Source organism: Crocodylus siamensis, chromosome 5, assembly GCF_052110815.1.
Source record: "Crocodylus siamensis isolate JL-2025a chromosome 5, ASM5211081v1, whole genome shotgun sequence".
NCBI classification, from domain to species: domain Eukaryota; kingdom Metazoa; phylum Chordata; order Crocodylia; family Crocodylidae; genus Crocodylus; species Crocodylus siamensis.
The window spans coordinates 50000485-50026240 of record NC_143399.1 but is presented as its reverse complement, the minus strand read 5'-3'; the positions used below and the strand labels follow the sequence as shown (position 1 = coordinate 50026240).

Genomic DNA, 25756 nt, shown 5'->3' with positions numbered 1-25756 from the left:
TGCATCTGCCCAGAAATACGCTGTCTTTCAAACCCAGGTTCAGGCAGGTTTAGGAGCGCAGTACTGGAAAGGGCCTAAGCTATCGCGTCCAGTTGTTTGCATCAACAGGCCAATGCCACGCATCCCACTACAGAACATTTTATGAAAACTAAAGCTTGGACACCCTACTACAGGGGTGTCCAAATTCAGTGCAGGTGGCAACCATGTGGCCTCTGGGATTTCCCTTTCCCCCTGCCGCCCTTCAGGTTCTCCCTCCTAGCCACGGCTGCACAGGCTGCACAGGTGGCACACAGCTCCCTTCCCCCTCTTGCTGCATTGGCAATACAGTCCCCTCCTTGGCCTTTTCCTCACCATGCAGCAGTGAGAGAGGCAGCTGCAGGGGCCTGTGGGCCCATCGGTTTGACAGTCTTTTTCTACATTATGCCTCAGGCAAAAAGCAATGGAGAAAAGGCCTACCACTGCTGTGGCAGATGAGTTATTGATTCATTTGCTCAGGTAATTCTAGGAAGAAGACCATGTCCCATGTTTATAGAGGAAGGCAAAAAACCCCTGCAGTTCTTACGAGTCTACCTGTGGAAAAATTCCTTCCTAACTGCGTATCTGGTGACTCATTTGACCCAAAGCAGGAGGGCGGCAAGCTGGAGTTTTTTTAATCAGCTCTTGATTCCTATTTGTTTCCTTTCTCCAGGATTTATCAGAAGTGCACAGCCCACAAGTGGGTCTCCAGCCCTGCCTCGCAAGCAGAGGGACAAGTCACCCAGCAGCCTCTTGGAAGATGCCAAAGAGACCACCTTTACAAGGGACAGGAAAGGTGGCTTTTTCAGCTCTTTCATGAAGAAGAGGAATGCTCCCACACCTCCAAAGCGCAGCAGTTCCTTCCGCGAGATGGAAAATCAGCCCCACAAGAAATATGAGCTAACGGGTAATTTTTCATCTGTTGCTTCCTTGCAACATGTTGATGGGTTCTCTTTTCCTCCCACCCAGCAAGATTCAAACCTGGCCCCACCCAAGTGCTATGGTGGAGGCTTTGCACAGAGGAACTTCTGCAGTGATGATGGTGGTACTGGCAGTGGTGGGGGTGCAAGTGCTGGTGGTGGGTGGTCAGGCATCACAGGTTTCTTTACACCACGCTTGATTAAAAAAACACTGGGTTTACGAGCAGGGAAACCCACTGGCAATGAAGAAGCTTCAAAGCCTTTTCCAAGGTCAAACTCTACATCTTCCATGTCCTCAGGGCTTCCAGAGCAGGATAGAATGGCAATGACCCTTCCCAGAAATTCCCAGAGGTCAAAAATACAACTGGAAAGGACAGTTTCCACATCCTCTCAGCCAGATGAGAGCACAGGTAGGTCCAATGACCTGCTTCCCAAAAGGTTTGAAGAAGGCCCTGCTGTGACCAGAGAGAGACCAAAAGCCAAATTCTTGCCAAGAGGTGCCACAGCTCTTCCTTTCAGACCCCCCATGGGGGAGTCAGCTGCCACAGAGAAGGATGGTCCAGGAGTAGTAACAGCAGCCCCTAAAAACAAAGAAAAAAACAGTGGTACAAGGCAAGGGACAGTAGAGGATGGAGAGAGACTAGGATGGTCCTCTCCAGCAAAGGCTGCAGCAATACTTCCAACCACTCATAACCACAAAGTGCCAGTCCTAATCTCACCCACTCTAAAACATACTCCAGCAGACGTGCAGCTCATTGGCACAGACTCTCAGGGTAATAAATTTAAGCTCTTATCTGAGCATCAGGTTACATCTTCCGGCGACAGGGACCGGCCCAGACGGGTAAAACCAAAGTGTGCCCCACCTCCTCCACCAGTTATGAGGCTCCTACAGCAGCCACCCACTGGCTCAGACACTGCAGAAGAGCAGAATAATACCACAGGAGCTCAGCATGGACTGGAAGTGAGCGAAGGTGGTAAAAAGGCAGCGGTGGCACCTGTTGGTGGAAAAACTGGGAGGCCCGTTTTGCCTCCACCTCAAGTGCCTCTGTCATCGTCTTCCACCTCCCCAGCAAAAATGGCCAATGGCACGGCAGGTGCCAAAGTGGCACTAAGAAAGACCAAACAAGCAGCTGAGAAAATCTCTGCGGACAAAATTAGCAAGGAGGCACTGCTGGAGTGTGCAGATCTCCTCTCGAGTGCCATCACCGAGCCAACGCCAAACAGCCAGCTGGTGGATACTGGGCACCAGCTGTTGGATTACTGCTCAGGCTATGTCGACTGTATCCCGCAAATGCGCAACAAATTTGCTTTCCGGGAAGCCGTGAGCAAACTGGAACTCAGCTTGCAGGAACTGCAGGTGTCCTCCACAGCTGCTAGTGTGCCCGGGGCCAACCCAGTCCTTAATAACTTACTGTCATGTGTCCAAGAAATCAGTGATGTGGTTCAAAGGTAGCTACTGTCAATCTTAGTAGAAGAAAATATACATGGTGGGGAAACTCTTTTTCTGTACTGATGATTTCAGAAGGAAAGACTGATACTTGAGTGAGTTTGTGAAGTACCTCAGATTACTGAGTTCTCCTCTCGTTTACAGGTTCATCTCAAAATATGGGGAGGGAGGGAGGAAGGCGATGCTGGAGGGAGGGAGGGAGAAGTGGGGTAGATTGAAGCTGAAGGGGCAGAATGTTTAAAAACTGCCTCACCAGAAAAATCTGATCTGCTTGTGTCTACAAGGGAGAGCAGTTCCTTACTCTTTCCAATGTGAGGAAGGAGAAGAGATGGTGGGTTCTTGTTTCGGTAAGGGTGGTTTTCCTTCCGATATCCAGAGTACCTGTGTGGTTGCAGGGCCACTTGATGTACAGATCCTCCCCTTTCTGCACTAATGCTTGCTTTGGCCTCCTGAGATCACAAGGGAAAGGCACCGGGACTCTGCGGGCGCTCGTGCTGAGAGTTCTGAAGGGGGAGATTCCGTGTGATTGTGGAGGAGGAGGTCTAACGCACTGATGGTATTCAGAGCTGCTGGAAGTGGATGCACTAGCCCAGATGGCGTACTTCCACAATGCTGTGGCTGCTGTAGTAAGAACTACAAAACGAGTTAATATATGAAACAAACCCCTTTCCCTGCCCACGCCATGACATCACACATTCATATTTTCATTAAATTTGAAGCTGAAGGGATACTGGGCAGACTTGCCACTGGATTATGCCCCTACCCCACCATACAACCTTCACTTGGGTTGGTTGGCTACTCCTGCTTCAGGTAGCCTAGCATGGATGTTGCCTACTGGTCACTTGCAAGTAGTTTGAGATTCATGCACAATTTGCCAATGTCTTCTGATAAACTGTAGATTGTTGTAACTTTGGTACAGTGTTGGCTTCCTCTCCTCTTTTTGGTCACTTTGAGATCCATACTTGGCAAGGCACTGCCTCCTGTCAGTGCACTTTCTCACTGTTCTCTACATTCCTTTTTAGTATTAAAAGTGCCGACACTAATACAGTCCTCTTGGGAACCAGAACATACAACTTTACTGTCCCACTGTCTTCCTTCTGCTGCAGGTTTTGCTAACGGTCATCTAAGTATCTGTCCCTTGATCTCACATAACATTAACTGCTGGTGGCTTTTTGGAAGTTGCCCACCTGTTTTGACTTGCAGGACTCTACCTCTTCAGGGCATCAGGCTGCACAGATATGAAAGGAGCGCAAGGTGGTGGTAGTGATGCTGGAACATAGAAAGCAGATAGCATTTACTGATGTGGAGCATACATGGATCTTACTTTTGCCTCCAGCAGGAATGTCCATATATTAGTATATCAATATACTCCTCTGTATCTGAGGCTTGAAGAAAACCAGCGTGGCTCAGATATGTAGCATCATTGAGGATTTTGCGCTCTTGCATATTGACAATCCACAGAACTGGAATCAGAATTGGAAACAGTTTTCCTTGCTGTTGGCTGCTGGCATGTAGGGAAAAGCTGTAGTACCTTGCATGGTTTCAGGAGAGGGAAGCAGTGGGCATGGTGCATGTTTTCAAGTACATGCTCACTAACGAATGTTTTTGCTTACGTTCCATTCTTTGCTGGAGAGCTGGTGAGGTTGTTTAAAGGTCTGACTTGCTCTGCACCTTAAATCTTATATTTTAGCTAAAATCTTAATTTTTTTAATGTTATCAAACTGCTTTTAAGTAAAGTCATTGATGTTGGTCTGGGGGTGAAGTGTGAAGTTGAGGCCTGGCGGTGAGTCAGTAAAAAAAACTCAAGCAAGAGGTTGTTGAGAATTTGTCCTGTCCTTTTTTTGAGCCTTGAGCCATTTTTGATTCACTGTCACCCTTACACTACAGCAGCCTTACTGGTAACCCAGAAACTGCCCAAATCACTCTTCCATTGGGTCAGTATAACATTGGCAAGTGGCTTGCCCCCCAGGCTACCCTGCCCTGTTGTCCTGCTTTGAGACCTGTGATTCAAAGGAGGAGTGTCAGCTGTGCTGAGAGGGTTGCTGTCAGCCATCTTCAGGCCCCAGGTTTGAGGGGGTATTATTATTATTAAGGTCTTGCAAACAGTTTTGTTCATGCTTTCGTGAAATTTGTCACAGGATAATGAAGTCTTCTGCCAGTGTCTGCAAATCAAAATCTCATTTTATGATAAATCAAGTTTCATTGCTACATGTGAGCAAGTGTAGCAATGGAATAATGCGTGTGCGTTTCTGAATATAACAGACCAGTTGAGCTTTGTGGTAAGTGAAATGCAAAAAAAGGCCAAATAGCATCACTGATGGGAAAATCAAAGTTGGTAGTCAGTTTTGGTCTTTTCAAGCTGGTAGTGTTGAAATGGGGACAGCAGAAGTGCAGCATGTTTAGTCTGTCTGCCTGGCACTTGGACCACATGACAGGATCTGATGCCTGTTTCTGCAATAGGTTGGCTATTCAACTGCTTCGTTCCAGTGCAGACCCCTGTGCTTCAAGCCTTAGCACCAAGTGAGGGCAGTTTAGGGGGTGCTGCCTCAGCATTCCTTGCACATGGTAGTTTGTGCTTTGCCAGAGCCCAGAGTACCAAGAGCAGGTGTTGGATTTTGCCACTGTTATCTCCTGAACCTTTCAACAATTTTTCTATTTTGTCTTTTTATACATGTGCTGCAGGGGGTAGAGGGTGCACCTTAAAGCCCCCTGACTGTCATGTGCATCAGTGTCCCCATGCTGAAAAATGGTGGTGGGGGTGCTTTAATTAAAACACCCCTGCCACCATTTTTAGCACAGGGACACTGATGCACACAGTGCTTGATTAATCAAGTCTGCCCTGACATGCTGTAATTATAGCATGTCAGAACAGCCTCAGTGTACCTGTATAGGCACCCTTTGTGTCTTTCAGTTATCTTAATCATAACTGTGCGTTACTCTGAACAAATCTGCTGTGAAAGGATGACCTATATTGTCTTGTCCTATCCTTTTCATCCTTAGAAGTATGGTTTTTAACTGTAGAAATTCAGGCTTTTTCTGCCCTGGGGAGCTAGGGGAACTGTCATTGCAGGAGATGGGCTGAAACAGGGCAATTTTGAGGGAGAAGGCCCTTATTGTCAAGTTCTGAAAACTTTTTTTTATTGGTAACATTTTCTATCAAGTGTGCAGATGCTGGAGCTTAACAAATGTCCTTCCGGATTCCAGCCCGTCTCAAAGTCCTGCGGTAAAAACAGTGAAGGACAGACTCGGACATTCCAGGCACTTCTGATGCTCAACTCCCCTGTCAGTCCATCCTTATCCACCATAGCACTTGTTTTAAAAAAAATATTCATTTCTAGCTCCTCCCTCACACCACACGCCCTGTTTCTGCCACAGAAGTCGAACTCCAGGGTGGGTGCACAGAGCATTTCTAATCCATTCTAGACAGTAGCTCAGGGCCTCAGATTTCAGTCTTGCTGATAAATCAGTGGCCTTTTACTTCCCTATTGCATGTGCTGCAATAGATCAAGTACACAAAGATGGGGGGGTGGGGAGAAGATGCAACAATGGAGTTCATGGGCTTCTTAATTTTACACTCTTATTTTCCTGCAGGTCTTGATGTCTTATGCTTCCTTTTTGAATTAAGGGGGTGGGTGGGGAGGGAAGGGGAGCTGGTCCATTCAACCTGTATCATGTATCTGCATTTTTGTACCTGCCACTATTGGATGACTCAGTTAAGCTATTCTTGATTTTTGAGGCTCCAACTGATCTGTTTGGTAAAGATGGGGAAGCTGCTGTGAGGGGTGCAAAATTGCTGCCACCTCTGCCTACTGTGGTGCAGTGCCATGCTGTGTAGAGAAGCTTGTGCTAGCTCTGAACAAGTTGGTGTGTACACAGCACAGTGCAGATACCCTGGCTCCAGGAGCCAGCCAAGTAGCTACATCAGTCTGGTGCTCAGTCTTAGCCTGGCCAGTGGGGCCAGGCAGGGTGCAGTACTGATGTTGGTTTTGGAGCCAGCTGGGGTAGCTCTATGGTACTGCTTTGTAGACTTGCCTTTGGAGCTGTTACTCTACTGCTTGGATTGCCCATTGTCCCCTGCTGCAAGAGAGCGCCCATGGTGGGAGGAGTGAAATCTGTTTTCAGCGATAGGGGTCAGTTCCTTCTGTTCTGTCTGGGAGGCCACCTAGAAAGGTTACAAACCCTCCCCTCTTCTGTTTAGGTTGACTTTCACTTGGCCTTTAGGGCTTCTAGCTGCATTGGCCCCTCTGCATTCTTCATTGTATAGGATGAGTACAGTACCATATTACGAATGTAATGGGGAGAGAGGAGTTTGCTGACGTTAATAAAAGGCACAGCCACTAAAATGAAGTGGTATTTGTGGGCAAGGAAGGGAGATAGCCGGTGCAGTGAGGATGTGTGCAATCTGGCTCCTTGCTCAGCTCACTCTGGCATCAGCCTGCCACTATGTGTGAATCGGACAGGGTTCTGGTATCAACATGTCCCAAGCAGCTTCTTGCAAGAAGCACGTGAAGTTCAGCACTTTTTCTTCACCTCACCCCTGCACAGTGGGGGGATACCCCTCAAGGGCAGCTCCCTTTGTCCCCTCTGTAGCAGTGAAGCACCAGGGATGTTTTTGCACCAGTCTGTCTTAGCAGTTTTGAATTGTTGCACTCTCTGTGTCCTTAAATCAAAGCTATCTCCCTGTTGAATAACACATTGTTAGTAGGGGGGTTTGGGTGTGGGGGCAAGGGAAAATGAAGGTGGGTTAAGAACAGAATCCTTGGAATATCATCAAATGTGGCAGTTACAGGCCAAAGCTGAATGTAGGGAGGGGGAGGGCACAGCCTCTGGCCTACAGGCTAGAGAGTTCCTTGATGTTCTGGTCAGGACAACAGGATGCCTCCCCAAACCACCTGGGACTTACTGTAGTAAAATCCTGATGACAATGTGGACTCACTAGCAAAGTTTCCATGTGTGCTTCTTTGTAAAGCACATCCCATTGGGTCACTGCAGGTGGCAGAAGCTGAAGCCCAGTGTCAGGTTTTTGCACAGATACCTTACAGGTGCCTGCCCATCTTTTGCCTGCTGCAGAGCAACAAGCACTGAGACCCAAGTCACTGCTTTGTTTTCACAGCATCACTGTTAGGTCAGTGCTCACTCATATGGCAAGTAAGCAATTGTGCTTCCCAGACAGCCTACATAGGAACTGAGGTTTGAGTAAAAGAATGCAGGTTTTGCCTGACGCCGGTCACCTGGCTTTGTTTGACCTTTCACTGAAGTCTGAGTAAGGGCCTCAGGATTTGATCCTGGATGAGGGCAAAGGTCTTGCTTGGCCTGCCATTTGTGTTAGTCATTTAGAGCACTCTCCCAAAATGAGGACAAAGCATCATTGAGGACTCTCCTTGCCCCAGGGAGCTGCTCAGTTTCTCTAGGGCTCTGGAAACTGTGACAAGCATTAGTGAGTCAGGTAACTTTTTCTAAAAGTGTAAGTCCCAGACTGGGTGTTGCTATTTGTTTTGTTTTAAGATATGCGATCTACTGCTTCTAGCACCGGTCACAGATAGCCAGGGAATTAATAGATACTCAAGGGGCATGAGTAGAAGAGCATGCTGAGAAGCCTCCCCCTTGTTCAGTGCAGGCAGCATACTTTTCCCAGTACCTTTTGCAGCTGGGGTTTGCATGGATAGGCGTGGAACTGCAATCTGTAGTAGAAATCAGGACCATTACCCTGTTTCCTATTGGTAGCAAATTGCAGATTATGGAACACCTGATTTATTTCCATCTACAAAACTACAAATGGCTATACCAAAGGGTCACCCTTCCCAAGTATGTGTGGGGGTGTATGTATGTATGTGTGTGTGGTGTACACAGGGGGGTAAAGAATCTGATCAGCTCAGCACAGTTTGTAAAGATACTGAATTAAACTGAAAACACACTAATCACCAATCACTCTACCAGTGTTGTCAGTTGTTTTGTTTTTATTGTTACTGTAATATATTTTTGGTTGTTTTTCTAATTTAATTCTCTCACTCTATTGTCTGACTGTGAACTGCAAACAGTGTTAAACTTGATGTAAATAAGGCTCTTGGAGGGGCCTCTGCCTGTTGTTTCACGAGGTTTTGCCAATTTGCATTTTGTTTTAAATAAAGGTTGCAATATTTTATTGGCAAATGAACTCAAATGCATGCTGCTTTTGTTGGTGTATTTAAACATTCTCTCACAACCAAGGAAGTTGTGTGCGTTTGGCTTAAATCACGTGAAGATTGGGTTTTTTTTACCTGTTTGTATACCAGCTCCACTGAAAAGGATTGTCCAGTTGGCACTCAGGATGGCAGATGCTTCTAGGCACAAAGAGCAAAATGATATTCCTCAATGCTACAGCAGTCCAGGTGCAGGGATTCATATCATTGGATTCTCAGCTGTGCTGAAATTATGCAGTTCAACTAAAATAATTCTGCTCTGAGCAACTCCTAGATCCAGAATTGTTTTGAGAATTGTTTCCAGCCACACCATTTATGCTTTTCAAATGGAGCAATTAAATCTGAATAATCTACTACTTTCCTCCAGTTTCACTTAAAACAGCACTAATCACCACAGATGAAAGCCAGCTTGTTAGAGTTTTCTGCCTTTTTCCCCCCCCCCCCCCCTTTCAGGTTTCAGTGATCAAGATGATGCTTTTACCTGCAGTCATTCTTTTTGAAGGTACAATTAATACCTGTTTGAACTTTACCTGTGTTTTTTACAGTAGGTCAGGAAGAATGAGAATGAGTTTGTCTTATTTTTCCTAGTCTTCTGGTGAAGTGAGCAGGTAATGCTAAGGTGCCTTACAGCACAGATGGTGTACCTTATGGAGCAGTGTGCCTTGTCACCTTTCTGTTCCTCAGACTGAAGTGGTGGGAATGAGATGAGTAACTATCTTCTCTTTAGTACATTTCAGCCCTTTGTTTAGTGAGGTGTAGCAGGGCAGGCTTGCTCTGGGCACTAATGCTGTTTTGACTGGAATAAACAAGCTACCTGGATTTCAGCATGGTTTCCCTTAACTGCAGCAAAGAAGGGAAATGAATTAGCAGAAAGAAAAAACAAATAGTAAGCAGTGAGCTGGCCTAGTTACCTTCCCAGAACTAAAAAGGTATGTGGAGCCCTCCCGATAAGTGACGTGGTAGGTGGTAGTACTAGGCCAAAGTCCACTATAGCTTGACGTTAGATGTACCTGCTCAATCTGAAAGCTGGAACACTTGCATGTGTGTGGACCTTTGATCTATTACATTTTGAACCTCACAACTGCCAAGACCCAGGGAGCTTGAACCCTGTCCTCGGCATGTGCTGACTTATCTCATCTTCCCTAAAGTGGCTGTGCTGGAAGGGAGTTTTGACCCACTGGCCACAGAGCAAGTGATTATTCACATCATCCCACTCTTCTTCTCCCTACCCACCAGTGCTGTTGACATTTTGGGCCTTCTGCAATATGCTTTTTATCATTTGGCTGGTAACCCAGACAGCAAACAGCCTTGCTCTGTAGTAATACTGACTGGCCAAAAGCCAAAGTGTGTAGTACATAATAAAAATCCTTGTCTATGAAAAACAGTTAAACCATGGTGTGCTGCTTTAAGAACTGTCCTTGCCCTGTGTGCTGCAGAGAGAGGATATCTGCCACCTTGTACTCCAGCCAGCTATCAAAAACAAGATCCCCAAGTCAGCAGCACCAACAGTACACTTACAGCAACAGCTAATCACAAGTGCAATCAGGGTGAGCTTTCTTAAGATGCAATTTGAGTCCTGGAAAAGTTGCCCGAGTGGGATGATGCTAACCATGTAAATGAGTACTTCTGTCTCCAGGGCTGAGGTTTAGGTACCAGTTCTGGGTTTAAAACCACTAGCAGCATTGTATCACTAATATACTTTCCACCAGTAAAGAGAACAGCTTCTAAGGGAAAGAATGTTTAAAAACACTCTTAAAAACAGCTTTTAATCTTAAATTGCCCCTAGACAACTAGTGCACCCTGACCTTGTGCCACACATCAAAGTCTTCTCTGGTATGGGAGTGATCCCACACCCATACCCCTCAGCTCACACCTGCAGCTTGCCCCATACTTTGGGGTTTTATCTTCTGTGCAGGCAGGGGCTCGTCTTTAGAAAGTTGCTGGCAGATCAATTACTCTTCAAGACTGAATCCCTGAATGACAGAGTCCTTCCTGACTGGCTGTGCAAAGGTTGAGTAGCATTTCATTTAACTTAAGTCTTGTAAATGACTTACAGGGGAGGGGCTTAAGGAAAAGCACCGCAGACACCCCCAGGACAGTAATTAGGATGCCCAGAACCACAGCAAACCAAAGCTCTTTCTTATACAACCTAGTCTGCTGATATGAAAGAAAAGAGTCACCAGCCAAACATTTCCATTAGCAGGAAATGATTGCCCAGCATTTAGAGTTGCCTGCTACACAGTGAGGCTTCCAGAAGGCCGGGCTGCCCATGCATCCTGCCCATTCTGCCAAATCAAGGGTGTAGGAGTGTCACACAACTGCAAATCCTGAGCTGTGCCTAAAAGTGGAAGGCTCCAGCCTCTCCTGCTACATTGGCCCCTTCAGTGAGAACTTCAAGTTCCCATTACAGCACAGGTGGTGAATCTGTATCCAGCTTGTACAAGCGAGGCAGCCCCCAGCTCATGTTCAGGGGAGAATATAGTTGATGCGCTGGGACACTGATTTACAGCCCTGGGCAGAGAAGAGCCTCTCATCTTTAGGTACAAATACCATCATTCTGGCCACCTCATCAAGTGCTGTTTCTGTGTATGGAAGTCCCTGGGCCAGGAAAGCATCTCGAGCACACAGCTTCACGTGATGAAACTCCAAGGGCAAGAATGGCACAAAGAAGTCAATGACATTCTCTTCAAGAAGGTGACTATGGGCAAAGGCAGTTCCTGCAATGAAAGACCAACCAACAAGGACACTTAGCAAATCACTCTTCCTGAGAACCTGCTCTCTGCGCATCTTTTCATAGCATCTAATTAAATGATATCTGGCTCTCAAAAGCTTATGCATTTCTGATTTAGTCTATAAGATGCCTATTGACCCTGCATTTAGCAGTGTATTATGGAGCTGTTCGTGCTGTCCAAAATGGAAGATGCAAATAGCCAACTGGTTAGTAGAGTTCTATTACTATTAAGGACATAGTTCAGACCTACTACAGTATGCTGTTTTTGTAGGTGGTTCCAGTTTGCTGGAATTTATTTACAGGCATCCCTTGGTAAATGAAAGGTCCCCTCTGTACTGAATGAAGGAGTCTTGGATGCAACTCGGTCATTCAGCTGGAAAAGGGAATGAGGAGTATTTCACAGCTTGCCACTTCCCAGTAGGAGGAAATTTGGCCAGAATTTACACTTTCTCCAGCTGATACCTGGACCCTGCTTTCATCACTAGGGACAAGTTGTGTTTGCCTCAAAGATAGTTTCAGGAAACTATCACTACTAGGGTGTTTTTCATGAGTAAGTGAGGGAAAGTCAAAAGGGGAGATGTGATAGGCACACTCACAGCCCTACTTTAGGTGCCTGGCTTCCCTTTCAGCACAGTTGTAGGGAGGCACTTAGGAACACGATTTACAAGAGCCAGGAACTGCTTAAGCTCACCAGCAGGAAATGCTGGGGAAAAGAGATGGGAAATGTGCTCTGAGTCTGCCTCCCCAGTCTGGGCCCACAAGTGAGAAGGGCATCAGCACACTTACACCGTGAATGGTAGCAAGAAAGATTGAGCAGCTCAAACAGGACTCCATGGTTATGGACACGTCTGACTGCAGCAGCAGGTGCCTACAGGGGCATTAGGGTGCTTGTAGCCCGCCTCCCAACAACCTTGAGTCTAGCGCTGAATGGCTGTAGATGGGGAGAACCCTGACCCATAGCACAGTGTGGAGTAAGTTAGGTTGCTGTGCTGCAAGTGCCCTCAGTGCTGTCTCCAGCTCCGACCAACGCAGAGACGTTCTGATGGCAGAACTCTAAAACGGCTCCGCAGCAACTGGTGCAGTTACCTGGGGACTCCTTCAGCTCCATCCGCAGGCGCTGCTCTAAGTACTCCATGGTGATTTCTTCCCTGGCCCGTCCAGCTCGCCAAAAATCCAAGGCCACTTCATTGATGGTGTTGCCACCACTATTACTAGGAAGGGAAGGAACAGTTCGAACTCCTATTTCCCCACAGCAGTGAGGGCCAGCTTTTCTGGCAGGTGTACCACAAGTTAGCCCAGCACCCATCCCCTTCTCCTGCCCCATCTGCTGCTCTGCTTTCTGCTTCTTGCCCTGTGCTCTCTGCAATATCTGCCGCATGTCGCATCCTACACACAGCAGCTTCCTGTGCCAGTTTAGCACACATGCTGCAACTTAGCCATCCCCCATCCCACAGAATCACACTTTCTCCAGTACTAGTCAACCAGCAAGTGCAGCCTTCTGCCCTAGGTCCATGTCTCAGGGTGCTTTGCCTGTTCTGTGGAAGAGCTAGTGCTCAAGTCTGAGGGACATATTAACGGACCTGTGTTCTTCCTTCAAGAAAACCAAGCTCCTTTTCTACTGGCTTCCCAGGTCTGATTTAAGGGGAGCCCCCTCCTCCCAGACAGTTGCACACAAAGGAGAGAGAGCAGAACTGGGTAGCCTCCCCCAGGGGAAGATGGAAAAGACTGGTGGATACATACATGGTTCTCCCTACCCATCCCAAGAGGCTCTGGGAGCAGCGATGTGGGAAGTAGATGTTCACTCCCTCCTAGCGGAAGCTCTAGAAGGCTCTGCCATTTTCCTCTATGAGCTCCAGTGCCTATTTTCTCTCTCCCAATTCCCCTGTTAATAGTCAGTTTGCTTTCTGTCCTGAGAGCTGCTTCTCCCACCCTTCTCCCTGCAGCTGGCCAAGACAGAAGCCTTTTGGCACTGGAAATATACTATTCTCTGCTTTGGGACTCAAGACATAGAATGGCTTGGTGTTGAGCTTGGCAGGTGAGTAACAGCCAAGTCAAGCAACATTTCTGTAAGAGGCCTGCCAGACCTGGGCCATCAACCTGGATGTTAAGCACCCTTGGGAAAGGCAACCTGTCCCTTCATGTAGCCTCTGATAGTTACCTGAGAAATAAGAAGATGGACCTCCTGTAGTCCACCTGGCCAATGCTGTCATAGTGATCCATGTAGGGTTTGATGGTATCCAACAGGTCTGTATGAAGCTTCTCTGCCTCATCAAAGACAAACAGGGCCTGCTCACAGAGGTTTACCGTCTCACTGATTTGCTTCTTGAGCTGAACCTGCAAATCAGCACGAAGGCCACATGAGCTGCCGGGAAGAAGTGATAGATAGGGCTTGGGTGGGGAGTAGAGTCCTGGCATGAAGGGCAAGTAATGTTCACTTCCAGCACCACCCCACCACGGGTGAGGGTGTACCTGTCAAGCATCCTGCTCTCAGGCAGCCTCTCACAAGTGGAGCTCGTGTCCTGGGCAAACCCTGCAGATCTGGGGGAGGGGGAAAGAGGTGAGTGGGTGTTTGTTCCAAGAGCAGAGGAGAGTTGGGGGAGGGGGACAGTACACAGCAGCCTTACCCAAGCCAGGGACTCCTCAGTAGTCTCCAGCTGAGCTACTGGCACCCATGTATCCTGGCTCTTAAAGCTGCAGCAGCAGCCAGGGACTGCTGGAGTTCCCAGCATGGGTAAGTTGTGGGCCTGCTCTCGCTGCTGGAGTACAGGCTTTGCCGGGGGGGGGGGGGGGGCCAATTCTAGCCCCACTCCTAAATGGATGCCTGGGGCAGGTGCCTCTCACCCCCCTCACTACACTTTTGATCCCTAATCTGAATACAGCAGCTGTGAGCTTGCCACTAGCCAGTGTACACCAGCCTCTGGGGAGCACCACTGGGTTCTCCCTCATCCAGTGCTCCTGCCCCTCTCCTTTGCTACAAGCTGTGCCTGAAGTTTGGGACTGAACAAGCAGTAAGGGACACCCCTGCTGTGCCTGCACAGCGGATTTGCCCAGCTCTCACCTTGTAGGAGTCCAAGTATGCAGGATGTGGGAAGTGAAAAAGTGAAATAAAGACTTTAACACACTCGCTCTTCAGCCCATCTCGGTACAGGTGATCAGCAATCATCCGTGCCACAAAGTTCTTCCCGGTGCCTGACCAGCCGTGGAACGACAGGACCAGCGCTTTCTCCGGCTGAGGGCGCTGCAAGAACCCTCTCACTGCTCTCAGAATGAGCTTCCTTGCCAGGTGCTGCCCATGGAGCCTCCTGTTCAGGTCTGACTCTAACCCTGGAGAATGAGAGTGCGCGGCATTAGCTCTAAGCTCCCTGTAAGCAGCCCGGCAGGAACAAGCACAGAGGCTGCTTTGCAGCATTTCTGCCAAGAGCTGACCCTTTCTGCCTTGCATTGCTGGAGGAAAGGCACCACTGAGTGGACTCTGTGCAGCAGTATTAATGTAGGCCCAGACTGGAAGACAGCACATCTAACCATCTGATCACAGGACTGGAGATCAGGGCGTTGAAGCTCCATTCCTATGTTTGCCACTGATCAGGGCAAGTCACTTAACTTCTCCCTGACTCAGTTTTCAATTCTGGAAAATGAGGATGATACTTAATGCCTGCAAAAGAGCACCAAACTCTTCAGGTGCAGTTGTTTGGCCTGGATGACCAGGCCACTCCTAGCTGGAGGCACTTTTACATGGGCTTCCTCAGTATTTGCCCTTAGGAATGGGATTTGGAGAAGGGGAAAGGCTTAGCAGCACTCACGGGACAGGGTTGCCTCTCCCTTCCATACAAAGGGGTGACTGGGGAGCAATGGCAGCATCTTAGGACCTCCAGAAAGTTCTTGGCCCTGGACCATTCCAGTTTTGCAGTAAGATAAGGAACAGTGTGTCCCACTTCCACAAAGCAGAGAACATTCTGAATGGGACCAGCCATGTTTCCCCAGCACTGCAACAAGCTCAGCACCTGGGTAAGAAAGGCCATTTGCCCTTAGCTGTAGAGGCTGAGAATCAGGTTTTACTCCAGCTGACTAGAAAACTCTCTCAGGCACTCTGTTACCGTGGGATCTGGGCAGCACACAGCCATCACTGCATTAATGGCAGGGTGGTACCATTATCTCCATTTAACAGACGGGACAACTAAGACACAGAAGGGACTAAGTGATTTGCCCAAGGTTTCACACAGGGATACCATGGTAGAATTGACTCCAGGTCTCCCAAGTCCCAGTGTAGGACCCCTCCCAACATTGGGCCTGTCTCTCCAGGGTCTTTACCTGTGATGTTATTGGTTACTCTGCAGTCTCCCGTCTCACAGCACTTGCTGAAGCTACAGTACCAGCTGGATAACACCTCCAGGGGCAAACTCCACCCTAGGAAAGGAGTACCAGTAAGAAAGGAAAGGGACCAGCAGAGTGTTTGCATCTTGGGAAATAAGCTCTTCACTCTCATTCTTGTTACCTAGGCACGTGCTAGATGTCAGACACCACCACTTGTAGCCACCAGTGATATGGTATCCACCATAACATAGAGCAGGTACTGGATGGAGGCCAGCTGCCCCATTACTGTGTGCAAGCATGACCACCCCTGAGAAGAATGCTAGAAGAGGAGACAAAAAGCCAAATACAGACTGCCGTACTGCCACATTAGGCTGGGCTTTCTCTAACCCTGCTGGAGACAGACCATCCCCTTGCCCCACATGATGCGTCTTGGATACAACTACATGAGCCCCAGTAAATGAATCTCATCGTGTGCAGGGCCTCAGCACTGCCTGACAACTGCTAGTGCTTCACCCTCTGGGTGTATGGAAGCAGAGTGTTAATGTTGCTAGCGACAGTGCATGCCAATGAAACCTCACGTTACCAGCAGTAATGAACCTAGAGACATACAAAGGCACCACCTGAGGTAAAGCAGCACTTCACCTGCCCACACAGACACTGGCTTTGGTAGGAAGAAATCAGTGCACACCCGATTCATAGTTGAAGCGTACTGACAAGTTAGCTTAGCTGCTGTCAGACAGTATAATGGGCCTGTGATGACTAGCACTGGCTGGGCAATCCCAGTGTGGGCATTAGTCCCAGTTTCACCCAGTGGCAGTGATGCTTCCCGTCTGACCCCATGGTTCAGGAGCAGTGTGCATCTACACAGCCCCCCAAGCTGGCAGCACCAAACCCAAGAGATGATTTACACAGAAGAGCATTGGCTGTGGGCAGAGGCATGGAGGGGGATGTCTACATTCATCATTACTGAAGCTAGGGCAGGGAGGAGATATGTGACAGCTACTTACCCTCCTGATCCATGTCAGCCTGCTCATCTTCCTCTCCTTCGCAGCCCGCCTGCCACAATCCACAGGCCAGGTACTGCCAGTACTGCCTGGACAGGGCGTGCATGGTGCCAAGGCGCCTCTTCATGGTCTCGTCGTGGCCAAGCTGCCTCCCCTTCCCTATGGTGCGTGCCTGGTCTTCCTTGGGTCCCCAGTGCCTGCCTCTCCCTACAAGCCCGTCAGACCTCCACAGCAATAGCAAGAGGGCACAAGTCAGCAGAGGGAGATGGGTGGGACCCCAACCCACCATGGTCACGGAGGCAGGACTCAGTTACTACGAAGGCCGTGTCTAAGCAGCACCCCCTCCCACCCGCTGTGACAGCTGCTCTTGATCTCACCCAGCCCAGCCTAACTTTGCCCCTGGATTTTCCATTTGCCTTTAAATTGCTAAGCTGCCAGACCAGTGATCTCACTTCCCCTCTGTCTGCTACTGGAGTTGCCATGGAGACCAGCTGCTCCATTCCAGTGACAACAGTTGGGCGGCAGCAGCAGCGAGGTCTGTCAATGTATAATGGGAGGGTGCAGTTCAGTTGCTCCTCCCGCGTCTGGGAGGGAAGCTGGGGAAGGAACTGCTAGGAGCAGCTGCTTGCTTAAACCTGCAGAGACATGACATCCCCGGTGTTTAACCTGGACTGGCAAGGCCCTGGGCATATCTGGGGTAGGGAAGGGGTGCACCAGCTCTGCAACAGCTCAGGCAATTCTACTGAATGTGAGGTTCTTTCACTATAGCTCTCACAGTGGCACACAGGCCACCTCCTGCTCTCATGCCTATGATGCCACCACTTTGCCTGACAGCAACTGATCCCCCCACAAGCCCTCCCATTCACTCGCACGCTCTGCCTGCAGTGATCTGGATGCTGGGGGGGTGGGAGAATTCTGCTCCTTATGTCAGCTGGGTCCCCTGACTCCCTTTCCTGGGGCACTCACTGCATAATACAGACAGACACAGCTTTTTTCTCTGTTTTGAGTCCTAAGCTGCCTAAACGAGCAGGGCCCTCTCCTGGGCCAGCACTTTCCACTGACTTACATTCTCCTATGCCATTGTATCTCTATCAGTTATTTTCAACCCGGGTGCCAGGGAACCCTGGGTGCCTTGAAATTGTTTCAAGAGTGCAAGGGCAGCAGGGAGCATGCCATGCAATGTTAGCACTGTTAGGTGAGCAAATGTGACTCAAGAGGAACCCAGCAATTTAAAAGAGAAATCCAGTGTCAAAAACATTCAGCCCTGCTGCGAGCTTTCTGAGTTCTCTGATCAGAAGAATTAGTCTATTATTTTTCTATAGTCAAAAGTGAGTGAAAGCAAGGAGCTGGCATTTTTCAAGGCAGGGGCCTTGAGCCAAAAAGGGCGGAAGAACACATTGATCAGTATCACCTGCATACTGTCAGGGACTGCCCTGGAAGCAGAAGCTGCAGCTGCTTCCCATGCAGGAGAAACCGCAGCCAGTGCTGCCCCCTAGTGATGGCAGAAGGGATACCATTTTATTCTTTTTTTCTCCTTAAGCAGAGACAGGTAAAAATTTCATTGCCCTATAGTTTTTGCGACAGACAAGGCTTCTCCAGGAATAGATTTTATTTTTGCAAAATCAGGAACTGAGGTAAAGGAAGGAAGTTTTATGACCAAGGAAGATTTTATCATGCAGGTAGCAAATTTACATCCTATTAGTTACTGCACAGTAATACACGTGTAGACATGTTACTACACAGTAATAGTGCATGTGTGGACTGACTCGGGACTAACTTTACTCCCAAGTCAGTCCAAACACAGCATTACTGTGCTTTAATGCTTGCATGGGTAGATGCTGGGCCTAAATCCACTTACTGCACAGTACTTTACTGTATAGTAAATTTAATGTGCAGTAAATGCACATGTAGATGTACCCAGTGAAACAGTAAGAGTGCTTGTACTAAAGCTTTGGGTTTTTTTCTACATAGTTCCAAGTATCTATATGTTTGATACAGCCTCACCCTAGTACTGGGATGTAATAAATCAGTATGTGACTAATCGCTTTCCAGAACCCTTACGTGAAAAGCGATGAGGAACCTAACTGACATGATCTCTGTTTTTAAGTACCAAGTATCAGAAGCCTATAAGGCTCTGGTTTCAGTTGTCAGTGTCTCAGACATAAAGGGGCCTAAAGGAATAAAAGTTCAAACTGATGCCAAAGTGCTATACTCAAAACCTGCTGCCCTAACTTCTTGTGCAGTGTGGTGCTCTGGCATAATATTATTTACAAAATCAACATCATCAGCAAAATGCTTCAAACAGAATCACAGAAAAGTAGGGCTGGAAGGGACTCAGGTCATCTAGTCTACCCCCCACTAAAAGCAGGATCATCCCTATGTAAACCATCCTAGACAAGGGTGTGTCTAGTTTAGTCTCAAAAACTCCAGGGGTGAGCTGGAGTAAAAATGGATACTGAACAAACCATACAAGCTAGCTAAAAGCCTCAAAGGATTTCCTTGTAAATTACTGGGGATTTGCAAGTGCCATGACCTCTGCTAAGCTGCTGGCTGAAAAGCTGGAAATTGAAGCTAGTTAACCACAAGAAAGGCAGTGCAAAGTACAAACCAGAAAGAGAATGTTTGATTATGAGGCAACAGATGCACTAATCCAGAACAAAACTACAAAGTTAATGGTTTCTATTATGTCTTGGATACTGCCAGTCACCTGAGGAAAGACTGTCATGACCTGAGAGTACAATAAGCAGCAATTCTCTACCTGCCCCTAAAGGTCTCTCTATAAAGGAAATCCTGTGACCACAAACCAAATAAGGTTTTAATCCTGGGAAAGATGGGATGGTCAGTCAGAAACATGTCACAGAGACCCAGGGCTGACCCAAAGAGGGTACAGGACCCAGGGCAAATCAGCATTGTGGGGCCCCCTTAACACTGCATGGGCCCGTGGGACCCCTGCAAAGGCAGCGCATGGGCTGGGGTCTCCCCTGCACCCAACAGGGGGGCCTCTGTGCTTCTTCTGTGGCAGGGGGCAGAGCCACAAGCACCAGGCAGGCCTCACGGGAGGGGCCTCAGCTGCTCCACCCAGCTCCACAGGGCCCCCCAAAGCACAGGGCCTGGGGTGGTTGCCTCAATTTGCCATACCCCAGGGACAGCCCTGCAGAGGCCAATTCCCTGAAAACCAGACTTAAAATCTCCAGACTACTAAGCAGACATGCCCTCTTCTATGACCTATTAGGGTTAGCACAGGTTCACTTGTTTAATATCATCCCCACCCATCACATACCCCTGCCCTAGGAGTGCTCACTGCCTGGGATGCATGTGAAAAACACTTGACTAATGATAAAATGCAACCACCACTTTTCACATAAGTTTGGCGATTCATTCATTTCAGGTGGTTGGAAAGCAGAGCAATGTTAGTGAGAAAGCCAGTAAGTAATAAGGCCATCTAGAGGCTGCTATAAATACTACAGGCTTAATCAAAACCTACAGGGCTTTCCCAGTGGACTAAAAAGAAAAGCCGCTGGTGAAGACTTTAAGTCACTGAGCTATGTACAGGATTTACTAGCTGAACTTTGGTTTGCCTTGACAAGGATCACGATCTCTTCTGACTTGAACATTTCTAAAACTCAGAAGCTTGTCGGTGCTACTCCCAACCCTCAGTCCTAAACAGTGAATTGTAACAGAATTAAGCTCAGCACTCATCATCATCAAAAAAATGTAATAGGATTTAAATTGAAGTTTTAAAACTAGTTTGGGTAAAATTGTGCAAAAACTACTTGCAAAATGAGCAGACACAAATAAGTCAATGCAAACTTGTTCTTACTAACTGTTTTATACCAAGCTGAATGAATATAAACCAATCAGACTCTGTCCTTACCAATGTATGCTGCTTCAGTCCTCATGCCTTCTCCAAGATGAAGGCTTCCAGTCTCAACAGAAGTTGCAACTGCAAAAAAAAGCTACCCAGTTAACACACATCTCTCAGTTACTCCGGGCAAAATGATTAGCCTAAGGAGGTAAAAGAGCTACTGAGGGCTGGCTGTCTTCCATATACCGGCACTGGGGTGCAATTTGTAACGTAGAATATGTGTGCTCTGGAGACCACCTGGATATGGATAGACTCCTTTGAGGAGCCCACTTGAGAAATATTTCCTCTGCTGAACTACAACAGCTTTTTGCAACTGCATTCCATGCAGTAGCAATCCTGAAAGCACATTTTTGGTAAACATATGATTAACACCATTTCTGAAGGAACAGCTGCCAAACACAGCAGCAAACTCTCTTGAAAATTTCAGTCACCACGTGCATTGGAAACCACAGCAACAGACTTAAACAATCCAGGAGCGTTGCTTTATTAAAATCTTTATTCACACAATGCAGAGTCTGACCCTGGGCACACAAGTAGAAAGTCACAATTGTGTTTTGTTTTCTTCTTAACAACCTCAATTTGTGCAGCTGCTCCCAAGAGCAGTCCTCTGGCAGTTCCAAAAGAGGTGCTTGTTTCAAGCGTTTCGCTCCAGCTGCCACAACAAATAATTTACCTTCTTAATAAATTATTAGTTTTCAGTTGAAGTTTGCTTGGCGAGATGCATACTCCAGTTCATTAGATGCCCACAGAAGAGCAGGTTTCAGTGCTCCCTCCATGCTGACTGCTGACTCAGGAGGCAGGAGATAAACAGCAGCAGGCTGATGGCACTTTTAAATTGGTTCTTGATTTCTGTGCCTCGGCCCTCAGACCATTAATACCATCCCCAAAACAACCACCTTTTAACAGTAGAGGCTAGTCATTCATTGTACGTGCACCTGTAAGACCAAGACCAAATGCAATGAAAAGATTTAATAAAAATCTCAATGACAGAGCCTAGCATCTGCCCACAAATGAGGGGCAAGACTGACCCTGTTGGCATAGTGATGACATCATTTCTGCTCTAGGATGGCTTACTAGTTGGGACCAACATTTGATAAGCTCTTTTGCTGGAGGAAAAAAGAACTCTCATTACCAAAATGACTGAATCCAACACTGGCCTCAAAACTGATCCATAAAGCAACAAATCTGGTTTCAAGTAGAGAAGAACACAGTTTCTTTCTGCTGCCTGAGGTCCTACTGCAAGCAGTCTCTTTTACAGTGCTTTGTCTTTGATGGTCACCATGCAGAGAAAGGGGTACATCTGAACTTACTTCAAGAAGATGGAAGCTAGTGAACAAGGCAACAAGATCCTCACACTAATTTCACTTCATTGCAAGATCATATTTTTGAATGAAAACCCAAATGCTAATAAGAAATTGCAAATCAAAATCCTAATCCCATCCAACATAGACTCCTCCTGACATGTCAGAGTTCAGAGTTTATGCTTCAAAACAGAACAGGGGAAAAACAGGCTTTAGGTGCCAATATTTTCCCTTCCTTCTCCCCTCCTTGCTGAAGTTAGTCAGTTTTGTTGGAGCATTTTACGTCAATACACCAGACAATTACTTTGATTTTCTTTAGAATGACTTGTTTGTCACTTTGGGGCCTATTCTGCCACTGTTACTGATGCCGTGCAGTACTAGAGTCCATATAGCAGACTAACTGAAATCAGATTGTATGCAGCATACTATATTAACTCAGTATCGATGGAACTAGTTTCTTCCTCAAGCATTGGCCATCCACCCAAACAGTTCTGCGCTAATGTAAGCCAGAGGACCAACCTGCTCATTGTCAGGAGAGAACTCACTGAACAAACAAAGTTGGCCTTTAATGAGTGGATTCACTGCTTGTGAAACTGGAATAGACAGGCACTAGTTTAAAGCCCAGCAAAAACAACTATACAAAACCACAACTGTTGGTGCACTTCAGCCCTCACCAGTCTTACACTACTATTCCAGTCCCATGCCTAATTTTGGGTAAAAGGCCTGTGGTATGGATTGTTGTCCAAAGGGGAACTGAAACAAGACTGCACTCACATTCAGGTGGAAAGTCAGTGTTGACATTATTACAGCAATTCCCCTTTCACGACACTTTGTCTGGACAACCCCATCTTTGAATAACACCAGTTGCATTTTCAAAGTCCCGTACTATGTCAACAGGCATGTTCAGCTATAACATTAACCTGTTTTTATTTCTACTTTCTTGTACTCCAGGAACACACCACCCTGCTGTGGAAAGGAAAATTTCTTCATCTACCAACCACACCAGTGCAGAGACGGAGACAACCCCGGATTCAAATGAGCAAATGCATTTATACTGTAGAAGGCTGGGAAAGGCAGTGCAATGGAGGCCAACTTGCTGTTCTTTTTCTTGTGTCCAGTAAAACAGTGCATGCAAAGGGATTTCAGTTCAGCCCTGCTATTAGGAGGAAGATTTAGAGAGGTTTTGTGCTATTTTCTCATACTCTCAAACTGATGCAAGGCCAGTAAGAGCAGATTGCAAAATCTTCTTTTCCTTCTTAAGCCCTGCATTTAAATCCTTGGTTTATTCCAACTGAGATGAACTTTGTGGCCCTACGTTAGTGGCTTTTATACTCTACTGAAGGCTGACCCAATACTAGTGTAAGTGTATAACAAGTCAAGAATGAGGTACACAGACAGCTACACAGCAAAACCTGAGCAGAACTTGTCAATCTTACGGCAGGCCCCATTATTCATTAGTGTCAGGTTTCTCTTACATTAATTTATCTCAAACTGGTACCAGGTGGGATTTCTAAGACAACCCCACCAGGGAACAGAAAATAGAAGAAAGCTGACTAATGTTGCTCATAGTTTAAGAACCCAGCCACATGAAGGGCCAGGTAGAGGGAAGGACTGAAAAGCAGATGTCCAGCCATCTGTAAAACCAGCAGCACCGAAAACTGCAATCACTGTTCTGAGTGAGAAGGACTTAGCCCTTCACGAAATACACGAACAGGGAGCAGAGGCTGCCAACCAATGCTCTCTTCTCTTTAAGACCCTTGTTTGCAACTGTTGGTTATTTGAGACGTTCGCTGAGGAGCCTTTTCCTTGTTTGAATGATCCAGGCAGCTATCCCTGTTTACAGGGCCTATGTCAAGGGGGATAAATTAGCTACATGGAACCTGTTCCTGAGTGGATTTTATCCCGCTTCTCAGCTCCAATTCAAGGAGAAATTTGCTTGATGTGGATGAAGAATGATGGGGATATTTTCTCTGTGCAGACCTTGCTATAGTCCTTATAAAACAGAAAGTAGCAGTTGGTCCAGGTAGCAATTTCCTCTGGGAACTTGCATTAACTTGTAAGCATGTGCTGTAAAACAATCCTATCCCCTCCTTCATCTTTCAGCCTCATGGGTGACTTCACTGGGACTCCAATGGCAACACTGAATTATCACCACAGGTGAAGCAGGCCCCTCTTCCCAGCATGTAAGTAATGAAGGGATAGCTGAGCTCTAGATGCATCTTCTCCCACCCCTAAAAGGTGTTCATAAGAATGTTCCACCCCAGGAGGGAGTGCAAGCATTCAGTTTAATAATTATTTTATTTACCACTTCCTCTTTTTTAAAAGTAGTAGTAAAATATCCAACCAGCTCATAGCTGATTATATACAACCCTGAATCAGACTAGAACCTCATAGGAGCATACTGGAAGTGGGTGGCAGGGAAATGAAGGGGAAGAGAACTGTAATTGTTCACCTCCGTTATCCCCTACAGAACCAGTCCATGTATTTATCTCTGTACTCCACTCTTCCATTAACACCAGGAACTGTATTTTCCCAGTGCAACATCCACTTGTGGCAACAGACACTCCATAATGACCAAACTGCCACTTCAGATACCCAGCTGTCCGAAGGCTCCCAAACTTTCTACCTTCTTTCAACGCTGCCAGCTCAAGATAAAAACATCACCATCACCTTTTATCTCTGGCTCAGAAGCTGTTCCATTCATTTCCAGTCCATCCTGGCCACAACCATTCAGAACTGATTGTGCTGTTTTTCTATCATTCATGTTTTAAAATGGAGTTTCATCTGTTTCCCATTAAAATTACAAATGAGATAGAGTCATCCTGTCTTCTACCAGTACAACATCTGGCCCAAATTGGTCTGTGCACTGCTTCACTGTAGCTAAGATGCTCAAGAGCCGCTGGTCCAGGGCATCCAGGTGAGGGTCAGAGAGCACTGGTGAGATAGGATCATGAGACATGGCAGTTTTTAAGGCAGACTTCAATACTCCATTCTTCAGGTAGTTTAGCCTGTTCCAGGTGGAAACCCGGATGCTGGAAGAGAAAGAAATGAATGTCACGCCAGCACACACAGGTCTTTCCAAGTTAAGGTCCCAAGAACGTTTCCATAAAGCCAGCTTGCTGAGGGATCTGTTACAATGTGGTTATGCCTAAATAGACAGGAGCAAGTCACGTAATGACTGAGTCCCTCCCTGAATTCAGCTGCATTTATAACATAAGCAAGACCTAACATGTTTGGTAGCAAATGAAAATGAAGGGATACTCATCTAATGTGATGCAAATCTCCTTCTGACAGCTCGTAAGGAAGCTCTGAGATGGTTAGATCTTGGAACATTCCAGGCAGAGCTGGCAGAAGGAACGGTGAATCTGGCTGCTAATCAAAAGCAACATTTGGCGACAACGCACTGCTACTCTAGACAGAACTTCACTGGCCAAGGATCAGTCACAGCTGAGAAAAGGATCATATGATTACTGTTCCATACAAAGTCAATGCTTTCTACTTTGCCGTTTCATCCCTCAGATTTGAATTGTTTTCTTCTAGGGAATCTTCTGAGGTTCCTTCCATCCCGCTGTTGTAACCTTTGTTTCAGCTGATGTCCTGATACCTGATGGTGTCCAAAAGTTGCAACACTGAGTCCCTGGGTACGAGGGGAAAGGTGGTAGCACCAGTGTTTTACGGTACTACTTATACTCAGGGGACTGACAGTTCCGGAGTCCTTTTTCAAATATATAGGGAGGATGAAGGCGGGAAATGTGGGGCCCCTGCAAGATACGCTGGGCAATCTGGTGGTTGCGCCAGAGGAGAAAGCAGACCTCTTTAACCAATTCTTCACTTCCGTTTTCCTGTGCAGGGACCAGAACTTCCCCACCGTGATGCAAGACAGACTCAAGGGGAATGCCTCTAGACCTCAGATTGGGTAGGACCGGGTTAGAGAGCTTCTGGAGGGGCTGGACATATTCAAATCAGCAGGTCCAGATGCTCTC

General features: G+C 47.1%; 3 protein-coding genes across 10 annotated transcripts in view; 1 reads left to right on the top strand and 2 right to left on the bottom strand.

The window, feature by feature from the left end:
* Positions 1–8542, top strand: part of ABL2 (ABL proto-oncogene 2, non-receptor tyrosine kinase) — a 71658-nt gene extending 63116 nt beyond the window's left edge. For 2 of the 4 annotated variants that reach the window (XM_090047463.1, XM_090047464.1), the window contains exons 11-12: positions 689–922; positions 1235–8542. In XM_090047463.1, the coding sequence (XP_089903589.1) occupies positions 689–922; positions 1235–2388 (1388 nt within the window). In that variant the 3' untranslated portion in view covers positions 2389–8542. Of the gene's footprint in view, positions 1–688 lie in introns of all 4 variants that reach the window. The other 2 variants (XM_090047461.1, XM_090047462.1) reach the window with 1 other exon arrangement.
* Positions 1384–20550, bottom strand: TOR3A (torsin family 3 member A). 4 transcript variants are annotated; one of them, XM_090047469.1, is made up of 8 exons: positions 16611–20461; positions 15601–15696; positions 14351–14616; positions 13451–13626; positions 12379–12503; positions 11127–11278; positions 8640–8702; positions 1384–1516 (listed from the first exon to the last, which is right to left on the bottom strand). In XM_090047469.1, exons 1-7 carry the CDS (start codon positions 16894–16896, stop codon positions 8685–8687), a joined length of 1119 nt encoding a protein of 372 aa, XP_089903595.1. In that variant the 5' UTR covers positions 16897–20461; the 3' UTR covers positions 1384–1516; positions 8640–8684. The 4 variants fall into 4 exon arrangements, with proteins under 4 accessions (XP_089903595.1, XP_089903596.1, XP_089903594.1 ...); XM_090047470.1 differs by lacking the exons at positions 1384–1516; positions 8640–8702 and adding an exon at positions 20482–20550 and having other exon boundaries at positions 10284–11278; positions 16611–16831; XM_090047468.1 differs by lacking the exons at positions 1384–1516; positions 8640–8702 and having other exon boundaries at positions 10284–11278; positions 16611–20459.
* Positions 20551–20932: 382 nt separating this feature from the next.
* Positions 20933–25756, bottom strand: part of FAM20B (FAM20B glycosaminoglycan xylosylkinase) — a 38682-nt gene continuing 33858 nt past the window's right edge. For both annotated transcript variants that reach the window (XM_090047465.1, XM_090047467.1), the window contains exon 8: positions 20933–24805. In XM_090047465.1, coding sequence (XP_089903591.1) covers positions 24574–24805 — 232 coding nt within the window. In that variant the 3' untranslated portion in view covers positions 20933–24573. The remainder of the gene's footprint in view (positions 24806–25756) is intronic.